Source organism: Hipposideros armiger, unplaced genomic scaffold, assembly GCF_001890085.2.
Source record: "Hipposideros armiger isolate ML-2016 unplaced genomic scaffold, ASM189008v1 scaffold_149, whole genome shotgun sequence".
NCBI classification, from domain to species: Eukaryota; Metazoa; Chordata; class Mammalia; order Chiroptera; family Hipposideridae; genus Hipposideros; species Hipposideros armiger.
Genome location: NW_017731499.1, coordinates 2,498,849 through 2,512,400, shown reverse-complemented (window position 1 = coordinate 2,512,400; position 13,552 = coordinate 2,498,849). Strand labels below are relative to the sequence as shown.

The window sequence follows — 13,552 nt, the reverse complement described above, 5'->3', positions numbered from 1 at the left end:
AAAAATCTGCTCTCTTGTTGACGGATATCTGAGTTGTGCTGAATGTTTTGCCATGTGAGCAACGCGATAGACATGATGATGTGTGTCTCTCCTGGTGCACATGGGCAAGTGTTGCTCTGGGATGGAGCTAAAAATCTAGGTTTCGATATTGGCCAAACAAATGCCGATTTAAAAAGAACATTATGTGGACAAAGTCTACATGCAGAAGAAAAACACACCGTGGGCTGGATACCATCTATTGGCTGCTGGTGTGCAGCCTCCAACACAAGCTGACACCTTCACGGTAAACGGCAAGAGAATAATTCTATAAGCAGCAAAACACTTCAGGCCGCACTGGCTCCTGCCCATGAGCTAGCTTAATTCAAGGACAAAAGGGTCTCCCAGGGACGACCAGATGACCTTCAGGCCCATGTTCATGAATATCATTTTTTTTTCTTTTTGCTGAATCATCCTGCCACCTGTTGGCAGCTCAGCAGCAGCTCAGCTCGGGCCGGGAATCGAACCGGCGACCCTGTTGCTCAGAGCTCGCACTCTTGAGAGAGTTCTTAACCAACTGAGCCACTCGGTCAGCCCTGAATATCATTTCTTAAAAAGGAACTTTTGAAGACTTTTAGGTGGCATGAAGTTTGACCTCATATTGACTCACACAAGCCCACAGGGAAGACACATGTGCTACTGACCAAAGGCAGCTCCCTGCCCTTTCAAAGCCTGCTGGGTTGGAGGGAAACCTAACAGCCTGTTAGGAGGTCACGTAATGCACTTGGAAATGACGCCACTAAGCTGCTGACACCGCCTCCAGGATTTCAAGGGAACTTGATTTCAACAATAGAGGTTATAAAACTGCAGAGATTATGATCCTGAGTTTGAAAAAGCCAATATATTCCAGTCAAAAATAAGTACATTATGTAACACAGAGCCACCATATTTATATGATAATTATATTGATACATGGAAACAAAGTGATGTTATAATAAACCCAAAAGTGTCCACAGTGATTATCTCTGGGAACGGCAAGTGAGTTTCCTTTTATAAAGCTTTACTTACCTGGATTTCCCCCCCCCCAATGATCACATTACTTTTATTCCTAGTGACATGAGAATGTAACTAAGTCAATTACCTTCTACGTGCAAATGGCCTCTCTCCTTAACGGCCCAGCATGGATCGCCTTGAACTAGAAATGCTTTCAGAAAAAGCCGAGATTTCTTTCAAAATGCATTCACTGTAAAACGTAGCTCCGAGATAGCCCGCTGTGCTTTGTAAAAGATATTATCTAACGGAAAGTTTCCCAAATGACAGAAGAGTAGATCAACTGCCATAAACAGAAAATTATAGAGTCGGTGCAGAAAAACATACAGAAGCGCGCCTCCTTAACTGCAGGAATTAATTTCCATTTTTATTTTTTGCAAATGAGTTTTCATAAATAAAGTTTTATTAGAACACAGCTGAGCCTCACTGTATTCCTCTGTGAAGCAGCAATCATCATCCTTACTCTTCGTTCAAGTATTATGCGCATTAAATACGCTTCAAGTATTATGTGCATTAAATACGCATGCTGCTTGACCAGTGACAGGTGCTCAAAGCAGGAGCTGATGCTGACAGCACAATTCCCACCACTGTCATCATCACGAAGCAGGAGGCATCATATGGATCAGAGACTGGCACACTGCCACCTGCTGGCCAGCTGCCTGATTGGGTCAATAAAGTTTTATTAGAACACTGCCTTATCCCTTTGTTCATGGCAGGGCGAGTAGCTACAGCACCTAAAATACTTAGTATGTGGCCCTTTACAGAAAAAAGTTTGCTGACCCGTGATCTAGATACGGTAGTGTACAACACCCCCCAAAAAAATTGTTATAATCCTGGTGTGTCAAAAAAAAATTGTAGGAAATTTATATTTCTTTCCCTACATACTTAAAGGCTGTGGGCACAAAGTTTCAGACATAAAATGGCATTTCGACTGCTGACAGCAAATTTAATCTACTCAATTTTATCCCTTTCTACCCAAATTGACCACCACTTTTGCTTGAAAACATATGCCATCGGAGCAGTTCAAACCTCAAACACCAGGAAGACGGTTGTTATGCTATTTACAGAGAAAGCCATCTCATGCTTTCCTCCTGAACCACAGCAAAGAGACGGGGCACTTTCCCATTAATTTCAAAAGCTTATAAAAAGCTTATATACAACCAAAGGCAGAGAAGATTTTTCAAGAAGACCAAAAGGTAATATTTTAGCATTTAAGTCCAGCTTTCTTCACAAAGGAAAACTAATTTCTCCATATGCCATCGTAAGGATCAGGCTGTTACCACGGCACATATTTCGTTCAGGGGAGAAGAACTGAATTGAAAAGACTGATTTCTGAAGCATTAATCCCAGGCACCTGGAAATGAAAGCTGCTGCACAGAAGTGGGTCTTTGTAGAAAAAAAGTTTTCAAGTTTTTGAAACACTGCTCTCCCTGCCCTTTCTTTACATTGTTAAAAATGGATCTTTCTTTTAAACCACCTTGAAGGTGTAAGGAAAAAAAAAAATCAACAGAACCCAATTTCAGCCTCCTTTGCTAAAGAAATATTCTTTGCCCCAAGCAGGCCACAGAGTCACCAGCGTGACCAAGAGAAGTAAGTGAACAGGGGCGTTTTAAAGGTTCCATGAAGAGAAAAGAAACTTTTAAAAAGTCCTTGCCACTGTAAAAAAAAGAAGACAAGAAAAGAGGCTGACAGTTTGCCCTGGTAAAGCTGAGTTTTGGGGACTGAAAATGGAACCTGTGAGTCACATCGAGGAAACCTGAGAAGGGAGAGTATATATTCAGCTCTTTGCTTCAGCAGCTCCAGAGGTAAAATTTACCTTCGTCAACGGAAGCTGCAGAAAAAGCTGGCTGCTGATGGGGGAAGAAAAAAAAAAATCAGCCACAAAGGGAGTTGTGAGACAGGGTAGTTTTCTGGAAAAACAAAACTAAGAAAGCTGTGGGCAACTTGGCGAACGAAAGTGCTGAGGCTGGTTGAAAAGGAGGTGGGTTCAGGACCTGGCAGCCCCTCTGAACTGCCCCGGTGATGAATCTGAACACGCAGGCTCTTGGGAAGCTGTAGCAGTGGATTCCCAGCGAGGCAGAAAGCCTGCCTCACTACCTGTGCTGGGACGTGGGTTTCCTTAAAGGGAACGGAGGACCCCACTGCTCATAGTCCTGGTAAAGTCTGTCCCGGGACAGGCGGAAGGGAGAACCAAGGAGGCGGGGCTCCGGCTGCACTGAGCCTGGATTCCAGGACCTGGTGAGTTCAAGAGCAGTCCTAGCAGGGGAACACGCTGTCCTGAGCCATGTGACAGCAGGCCAGGAGGGTGTCAGGAGACAGGCAGGTCCCAGACGGTGACTGAAAGGCCTGAATCCACCCAGAGAGGAGGTGTGTCCTCACCCCTCCGATGCAGATCAGAGCCGGGAGCCAGGACCAGCTCTCGGGGCACAGGCGGTGCTTTCTGCGGTAGCAGTGGCAGCAGGTAAACCCAGAGCTGCCCAGACTCCCGCGCAGACTGCAGGGGAGTGGTGATATGGACTCCCCTGGCCTCAGGCGGAAGGGGTGCATCCTCCACACCCAGGATCGACTCTCTCCCCCAGAGGAAGCACAGCGACCGCTCTCGGCCCATCAGGGGACAGAGGCCCAAAAGACTAGACTTGTGGCTACTCTGTGCCTGGCGGGGCTCAGGGCTGTTTAACTCAGGAGGGACGCTATCTGTCCTGCAGCAGGTAAAAAAGTCAAGAGAGCCCTTCTCCACAGCACACACACCGCCCAAGGAGAAGAGAGGCGGCAGGATAGCCATGTGTACGATCCTGCATTCAATCTGTGAACACTGCACATCGGCAGTGATTATTCCCAGGCTATGGACCAGGACAACTGAGGCTCAGAGGCCAGGTAGCGGAGTCAGGGCACACGCCTCAGGCTATGACTGGAACCCTCATACTCTAGCCAGCGTGGGGACACCACCATCTCTCGTAGTTTAGATTCAAGGTTCTTTTCAACAGAGAGGAGTTACGAGCTTCAGAATCTGTCTCCCGGCTCTGCTACCAATTATCTACAGGATGCTCAATGTCAATAAATCTCACTATGCCTCAGTTTCCTCCTCTATAAAATGGGGATAAGAGTAATATCAGCACATCAAACGAGATCAACAGACTCAGAAAAACGCCTGGCACAGTACACGCGCTGAACAAATGTAAGCCAGTCAGCCTGACAGGGAGCTTACTGAGAGAGAGACCTACCCAAAAGAACAGAATGGCTCAAAATTAATTATCAAAAAAGGATGCTTCGTGCTTTATATTCTTTTAATCCACTCAAACATGCCCCCAAAGTGGATTAAATAAAAATGTTCAACTCTTCTTTCTCCAGAGCTATTGGATCAAAGCAGGTTATTAGCTGAGCTACATAATTCATTTGATTAATTTGCACTATAATGAGCCAGGAGAAGCGACAAAACCTCAATGTCACTCCAAGTCCAATTTCGAGTCTATTTCAAGCGGTAGAAAAGTATTCTGCTGCAAGACAGTCATAAAACGCGTCGGGAAACAGAAATGGTAAGCTTAACCCTCCGGCGAGGACCGTCAAATCTCAGTGACACCTTCGTAAATGAAGGCAGGATCCCAGCCACTGCTGTCACCAGAAAACTCAGTTAAAATACGGGTTCCCAGCTGTGTGACTGGGATAGTCTACTCAACCTTTCTGAGCCTCAGTTTCCCGACCTGTGGTTGTTAGGATTAAATGAGAGGATGGGTGCGTGTGATGCCCCAGGCCAGTGTGTGACACATAGTAGGTGCTTATTTAATGGTATCAATTGTGTACTTTGTATTTCACAATTCATTCTTTATTCATTCATTTCTAGGTGAGTGGGCCACTTTGGGGGAGATTTCCTCTTATTCCACATAAAAGCGTTGCTCAGATGGATGTTAGCGGCAATTCTTACTATGAGCTTGGACAATGTTAGTCAAACCTCTGGCTTTGACAAGGCTGTCCCCAGAGCACCTGCTTTGTGTCAGCCTCTCAGTGGAGGAGAACAGGCAGGTGATGGAAGGTTTTAGCTCCTTTAAATGAAACAAACAAGAACAATGAGCTATTAGAAGCCAAGTCCCAAGTCTGACTATCACCTATCGAGGGCCACTTTGGAAATGACAGGCACCCTCAGGCAACACTTTTCGCCAGCTGTTTCCCAGTGGGGCCCCAGCCAGGCTGCTACCAACGGGAAGCCTTCAGGCGCAGAGCCTTTCTAAGGAATAGAAGTCTCTCAGCTCCACTGACTTGACCACAAAGCTACATCTTCCTGAACATCAGAATGTGGCTGGCTGGCTGAACATGAGAAAGACATTTCTATCAAATAACAGACAGCGGTGAGGGGGTGGGAGGTATGGCAGTCCACGTGTGCTGTGTCAGGGAGACTCAGGCAGAGAGGAAAAGGCAAAGGAAAGAGACAACTTTCTAATCCCAGCACTTTCGGAAAAATAAACATTGATCATAGCACCTGAAACAGGAAAGACGCTCTCTAATAAGCATGAGAAATCGACAGTGCAAACATAAAGAAAATCGGAAGGCATTTTGCTTCTGTCTCACGCTGCCACAGGTCAGTCAGCTGCCTCCTGACAACTTGGCCAAACCTTTGCACATGCTATTCCTGCAACTCAATTGCCCTTCCCCTCCTTGTCAGACAAACTCCTATTCTACCTTCAAAACCCCACTTAGAAATGACCAGTTCTGCAATGTCTTCTCTGAGACACCACAAACCATGCTGGCACTTGTTCATTTATTCATTTAATTCATTCAAACATTTACTGAGCACTAAAGTGGACCCTGGTTGTCTGCCTCTCTGGCATCCATTTCCTGTCTAATAATAGTCCCAATTTTCATTTGGGGGTCCATCCAGCTCCCCAGGTTCCATTCTCCACATCTGAATGGGAGTCTTTCCCTCAGCCTTAGCACATGGGTGAAATCCTGCGATTGGCTGAAAAGGAAGCATGGAGCCAAGGCTGGTTCTGTAAGACTGAACTCAAGGCTCTTGTCAGGAATGGAGAGATAGATGCTTGCCTTTTCCTCTGAATGTGAACCTGGAAGAAACATTATTTGTCCAGGGATGGTCACAGCCATCTGTGACCAGGAGGGGAAACCCCTCCCCAAATGTTATCAACCCAGAAATGGTAGAAGCAAGGAGAGAGGGAGGGGGAGAGGGAGAAAGGGGGTTCCAGGTGAAAAACCAACCTGTGTCGAGGTCGGGAGAGGAGCCAGCACATGTGCTTTTGGAAACAAACGAGCTGAGAGTAAGCTGAGAACTATGTCTGAAGAGGAAGGCAAGAGCTACAATGTGCACGGTCTTGTGAACATGCAAAAAACATGTGACGTTTCGATGAATAAGGGCAGAGGTAAGCCAGTGGAGAGCTCTCAGCATGAAAACAGCCTAAGCCCATTGGGCCTAAAGTCGGTTCTCGCTGTTCCATCCATGTGCGTTCAACGCGGCACCGCCCTCTCCTCCTTGTCTCAGCAATCCGGCCCCCAGAACCCCAGCTTCCATAGCTCCATGTTGCTGTGACAACCCCTACATATTCCTGGTGGGCTGGGCTCATCAGGCACATGGGACAGCCCTGTCTCTTCCCTGGCAAATTCTGAACACCGAGCCCAACCCGACAGGACAGCGCCTCCTGTATCTCCTTCCTAGAGATCAGACAACTCCTTCTGGGGTCCCAGGAGTGGCTTCAAGGAGCCTCTTCCTGCCTTCAGGAGGAAAGCAAATATAAAAGAGGCCCAAAATAGTGCGAGTCAGAGAAGCTAAAAAACAGCCACCATAATTACAACTATTTTTGTCCATCGCCCAAAAAGGAGCACTAGATCATTTTCCAAGCATCTAAGGAAGTTTATCCGTTCGTTCTCAAGCACCCCAGACTCCCAGTTCAGAGACACAACTGGAAATGAGACTTTAACAGAAACGGAAGCCAAATTGAACACACAGGATGGACACATAGCAAACAGCAGGGCCCGTGGCACCAACAGAGGGTGGTGACCCCGCCATGAATCAGGGACACAGATGCCCAAAGGTCTAAAAGGAAAATCCGAAGATGGGCAGGAACAAACGCTAACAAGCCTGGGCATGTGGGCATGCCCACACAGGAGCACAACACTGTTCCCTGAAGCTGGACAGGCCCTCCTAGGGCGGTGGGCGATGAAAGACCAATGGAGACAGAAGAAAGAAAGAAAACCTGCCTGGTAACAAAGAGGCACTGCCAAGGGTGGAACCTTGTCCTTTGCTACACCGGGTGGATCACCTAGGCAGACAGGTACAGACTGGGGACATCCAATGACCACAAGGGACATCGGATAAGGCCTGCCATCTGAGCAAGCACTCAGGTTTGTTCACATCACTAAGGCTTACATCAGGCACTGTGTATGTCAGCTAGAATTTATTTCCTTATCCTTCTTTATCCCTGCGATAAATCCCTTGGGCTTGACAAGCTAATGGCTGGCATGCTTGTCACAGCTTTCATGACCCTGGCTCTCCTTGGAGTTAAAAGTTAAAGCCATCCAGGAAGGCCAGACACAGAGAAGCATTAACGGAAAGAGCGCCGGCTCCAAAGTCAGACAGCCGGGGTCACATTCTGGTTCTACACAGCAAACCCTGTGACCTTGGGCTGGTGACTCATCTCCAAGCCTCCGTTTCCTCATCGGAAAGGATTAAACAGCAAACATTAAATCAGACAATCCCATGCAATGCAATTAGCACAGGACCTAAAAATAGAATAAGCCCTCAACTATGCTTACCACCATCATCCTCAATGTTTGATGGCTGCTTTTCTTTAAATAAACCTCGCCAAAAGCCTGAAAGGTCACAGAGGACCAAGCACATAATAGACCCTCAAAAACACTGGTGGGAGAAATTCTCCAGGATCAACAGCAAGTTTCCTCAAGTAATAAATTACAAGTTAAGAAGAAAGGGAAGGGAGGGAAAATACAGGTGGTGGAACCTGTAGATGAAGAGCGATTTATGAGGTCAAACAACCAGTCACAACACGTGAATGGACCCCATTTAGAATCGTACCCAAACCTTTGTTTGAAGTGGAAATTTGAATACTCATCAGGTAGTTGATGATATTAAGCGATTATTGCTAAAATTTAGGTATGATAATGATATTATAGGGGTTTTTTTTTCTTTTTAAAAAAGGGGCCCTTATATTTTATTAGCGATGTATTCCAAAATGCTGTGGGAGACGAAATCAGTGTTGGACTTTGCTTCAAAATACTGCGAGAAGCTGGGAAGGTAGGACGGCGTCTGGATGAAACAAGACTGGCCCTGAGTTGAAAGCTGTGGCAGTAAGGTATGCTACATGGAAGCTCATTATATTCTTCCATCTATGCTTACATATACCTGATGTATGCATAACAAAAATCGATAAAAACAAACTCACATTGTGCTTTCCGTTTTGAGCGCCAGTTCAATTTGTTCTCAGCTCAGAGCTCTTTATTTTGAGTCCTTCCATGGAATCTGGCATTTTATTGAAAAGCCCATTCTTTTTTGCATAAAAATGATTCTCGGATATATCAAGAGGGTGGGAACCCATTGGTGCCAATTTATGAAGCAATTGCTGGTGGCATAACTGCTCCCAAGGTCTTAGCTGCTTCAGGAACTTTTACGTTTTATTAAAATGACAAACACATTTAGTTATCCACAGAGTGTGATTATGAATGTATCTTCACCAGCTTGATGCTTAAGCTTACTTTTCCATTAATAGTAACTCTGCCATCAACATGACAATAAACGTTGCTAATATACCATTTATGTCACCCCTGAGCAAAAATTCCGAGACTAACTACACTCGCACAGTAAATGATAAGTGCCCTGTAATTTGAAAAATCAAGCAACGGATAGTCTGGGAGGAAGTCGAGGTCTGTTCACAGAGGATGGACTGGGTGCTGAAGACCGGGGCACACAGGTGAGCACGCAGTGGGGACGCGGGGCTGAAAAGCCAGGCTCCGAACGGTATCAAGGAGGAAGAATAAAGGCCTGGGAAGCAGAGCGTGAAGGGGAAACAGAGGGAAATGGCACCCCTGATCACAGATACGAAGCCGCACATGAGCTTTGGGGGCGAGTAACAGAACGAGTCTAGCCTAAGCCACAAGGGAATTACTGCGAGCAGACAGAAAAGTGGGGGGATTGGAAGGAGAGCAACTCTGGCGGGTTCAACACAGGAGCGACTGGAGAGGGGCCAGGGCCCTGCCATTGAGGAAATGGCCTCCAGAGCATCTTGGCCACGTTGGTGTGAGTCAGGGCTTAGAGCCCAATCTCCCGGCCACCCCTGGGCCAAAGGAGGGCGGGGACTTCGATGAACTCCTCCAGCGAGACAGCCAGCAATGGGGGAGGTCATTTCTGCGAAGGAATGAGAACAGGAGGGGGCAGGAAGGCCTAAAGATGGCTCCTGTGTTCTCCAGGCACTGAGCCAGCTCTCTGCGCTGAGTCCTCAGAGCCTCCCTACGAGTATACACCGCTGACTGCATTTCACTGACGGGGAAACTGAGGCTTAGAGCCGTCAGGTGGCCTGCCCAGGAACACGTGGCAGTAAGGGACAAATCTGAACCAGTCCATCTGATGTGGTCTCTCCACGCAACCAGGCTACAGAAGGCGGTGACGGAGAGACGCAGGATGAGTCCAGATGCCACTGGCGTTTTACATTTTGTCTTGATGGCAACATGCTGGAAAAGAACGTTAAAATCTCTGGCGATGAGTCTAAACCAAAGAAATTATACTTAAGGGAGGTAAAGAGGAATCTTAGAACAGATCTATCCATGTCCTCTGATGTCTAGATCTTCAAGAGGGATGGGAAGATTACCAAAGAAATTCTGAGTGTCATTACTAAGAATCCCAAAGAAAAGGGGGAACGGTCTAGAAGCTCCAGTTAGGGAACTTCTCTGCTACAACCTCCTCACATTGTCATGGCTCATCTCCTGGAACCATAAATTCCACTGCTCCCAGGGTAGGGGGAGCCACTGCAGGTGGAGAAAGGGCGCTCCAGGCTGCACACTCGGAAGGAACTACATAAATGTGTTAAATGAGTCGGCAGCATCTATGTCACTCAATGTCCCCTCCAGGCTCTCCAAGCTAAACCTCCCCCTTAAACTGAGTATCAGAAGAAAGTGTGCCTCCTCTAAGGAACCACGTTTCCTTGTATTAGACACGTAACCCTTCCCACCGGGGCACGCTGAGCTATCGTGGGGCCTTGGTACGACTCCTTCTCAATCTGGGTTCACATCAAGCGCTCTTGGAACATTACACTGAACAGCTGAGTCCATTCAACGGACTGTCACTCCATTCAATATTTATGCAGCTCCTACTGCATGCAGGGGCCATGTAAGGCAATGAGTATACAAATAAAAGACACTGCTCATAGTCCCTGCACAGTGCTCCCAGCCTGGCTTTCTATAACCATTTGCTTCGGAAGCAGGTACTTCCAAGCACAGGTAATCCCATATCACCTTCTTCTGCATTAACTCAGGGTAACTTCTGCAGTAACTCAGTAACTTTGTAACACAGCCTGGTTTCAAACTGCTGTTACCTACAGCCGGCTTTCCTGCGGGTCTCTCCTCCTTCATTCTCTCAGACAGGACTCGTGACTGTCCCCTCGCGTTTCTTCAGTGAGCTTGGCCTTCCAGAGCACAGCAAAGGATTAGGGTGTGGGCTCTGGAGCTAGGTGGCTTGGGTGATTCGAATCTCACTCTGCTTCTTCCCAGCTAAGAAATATTGGGCAAGTTACTGAACTTCTCAAAACTCCATCTGTGAACAGCTTCTTCCTCAAGGGACGCTGCGGAGGGTTCCATGAGCCCATCTGTGTCAAAGCCGTAGGTTAGCACGAAGCCTGGAGATGAAGTGCGCGCCCGACAGCCAGCTGCTAGTATTACAGTGGCGGTTAAAGAACCAGTGTTTGCATCAGCGCGTCTCCCTGGCCAGGTTAACCCACACCTGCCAGCACTCTCTTTCCCGTTCTTCCAGGAGTCAACCATCGCTGGGTGTCAAGGCCACCTTCCTAACTGCAGCCCTCGGCCCCTGATGCTCTGGCTACTGAAAAGTGACTTAGTGTTGACTTTGGGTTCTGAACTGTCCGGGACGCCGGACTCCAGGTCGCTGGGCTCCAATGTGTAGAATGCAGTGTGTGTGTGTGTGTGTGTGCAGACGGTTGAGGTGGTTGTAATGCTCAGAGAGACACCTAGAGAAAGAAGGTTCAGGAACTCCCCTTTCATTGGGAGGAATCACAGAAGAGTAACTCAATGGCTGGGGTGCTTCAAAGAGTCATGTTATTTAAACTGAAATGTTTCTTCTGCCTTTGCCCTCTGGAATGAAAAGACAAGAGCTTCAACCCTCCCTCCACATTCTGTCATTGCTCCACTCCCACGCGTGTTTACAACTCTTTCTTGGTAAACGCCAACCAACCCATGAATGAAATGACAGACAAGCAACACAGAGAACATTGAAAAGGGCCCCAGGAAGCTAACAGCACAGGCCTTGCTGGAACGGAATGCTAATGATATTCGCAGATGAAAGTTCAGTGACAGGCCCTCACTTCATGACCAAAGCAAAGAAAGAAAACTCAATCTAGGGCAGCGAATGTCATTATTGGGGGACCGTCTCTGCTCTGCAGCTCCCTCCAGGGGTTAGGAAATCACACAAGGACAGGAAAGGAGGTGAAGGCTAAGAAGTTAAGGCTACATCCGACCACTGCTCCCTCTGATGAGGAAGTTCACCACTCAACTCTCTGGCAGCTAACGAGACACGATGCAAGTGGGTCCGACAACAACTTGAAAGTACATTTGTGTACTCATGTGTGTGTATACAAACACATATGACTTGTCACAAATACTATGACCAAATACTACTACACACACCTGTGTGTATTTTATATATTAGTAACCTAATCAAAAACTAAGCCTCCCAGCTTTACCATTGAGTATGGTGATGACTAATGGTTTCTGATAAAAACACTCTCATTTCAAAGAAGTACCTTTATTCTGCATTCATCAAGAATATTTTTATCAGATACCGATCGATGACCAACACCATCAAACAATTTTTTAGTACCTATCAAGATCAGTATCTGGTTTTTCTCCTTCGACCTATTAATGAGCTGACTTAATGACTTTCCTAACATTAAGCCATCCTTGAGACCCTTAAGAAACCCCACTTTTATGTAACTGTTCCTTTAATATGTGACTGAATTTGATTGGGTGATATTTTTCCAAAATTTTTATGCATCTATGCACAAATGAGACTAGTCTATACCATTGTTTCTTATAGTATCTTTGTCAGGTTATTTTTTAATATCAAAGTAAAGCACGTTTGAACCAAGATACAGAGGTATAGATATATATATAGATAGATAGATAGATAGATAGATAGATAGATAGATAGCGATATAGGTATAAATGTAGATAATGCTTTAAGGAAATAGAAATACACAGCAAAGGGTTTTTGTGTATACCTTAAAGGGTTTCCTTAGAACTCACCATAAAACTATTCAGGCTTGCTACCTTCCAGGAAAGCAGTTCTTTAATTACTTTTACAACTTTCTTTCTTGAGTTTTTTGGTACCCTTCAGGCAGTTGGCCTCATCTCCAATTAATTTTGCTAATAAACATTATCCTAGAAAATAGTCCATTCCATCCATATTTTCACATTTATCAGCACAAAGTTGTATGTGGTATTCTCCCCTGTTTTTAATCATCTCCAAGTCTAAGGGTACATTTGTTTTCTTATTTTTAACATTACAGATTTATGTTTTCTCTCTTATTCCCTGGCCAAAGGTACCCCAAATCTCAATTAAATGATGTGTTTCAAAGAGCCAGCTCTTACTTTTCTTTATCAAGTGCGATGCTTTGGTTGTTTTGCTAACATCCATTTAACAGGCTGGGCCTGTTTCCGGAAAGCCCCCAAAGCAGCCTATATCTGCAGTAATGAAGACACAGGCTCTCTCAGCCTTACCTCAATGAGCTTTCTTTCGTAGGAGCTGGCTAGTTCCTCAGCGACTTCTCCCGGCTTCTGCTCAGTGACTGTCACTTCTCCATCAACGTTCCAAAGATTTGGTACACCTGTAGGAAAAGAAAGGTATTCCACAAATATTTTAACAGTAATCAAAAATTCTTCTCCCAGCAAATAAATAAATAAATAAATAATAAAAATTTTTAAAAATTAAAAAAAAAATATATACACACACACACACACACACACACACACACACACAAAACCCAATTCTTCTTTTCCACATGGCTTCTCCAGAGAGAAAGCTCTTTTTTTTTTTAAGGGAAAAAGAATCACAGTGCTAATTGCTTCAACACTGCAACATTTGCCACACAAGCGCAATGAAGTGAATGATAAGCTGTATTTAAAAACGGAAGAACTGTCACAGAGACAGATGCACAGGCGTCTGGGGACTCATCTTGTCGCTACTTCCCATTCCAGGGGGAAACAGACAAGGTACCGGGGAGACAGAAGGACCTACGCTCGCATCTTTCATCTTGGTCACATTTCTTTTCCTCCAACAAAGAAGTTTTCC

At 45.9% G+C, this 13,552-nt stretch overlaps 1 protein-coding gene across 3 annotated transcripts in view; it reads right to left on the bottom strand.

Moving 5' to 3' along the window:
* Positions 1-13,552, bottom strand: part of SNX29 (sorting nexin 29) — a 482,345-nt gene that overhangs the window by 232,734 nt on the left and 236,059 nt on the right. For all 3 annotated transcript variants that reach the window (XM_019650893.1, XM_019650895.1, XM_019650896.1), the window contains one exon: positions 12,982-13,088. In XM_019650893.1, the coding sequence (XP_019506438.1) occupies positions 12,982-13,088 (107 nt within the window). The remainder of the gene's footprint in view (positions 1-12,981; positions 13,089-13,552) is intronic.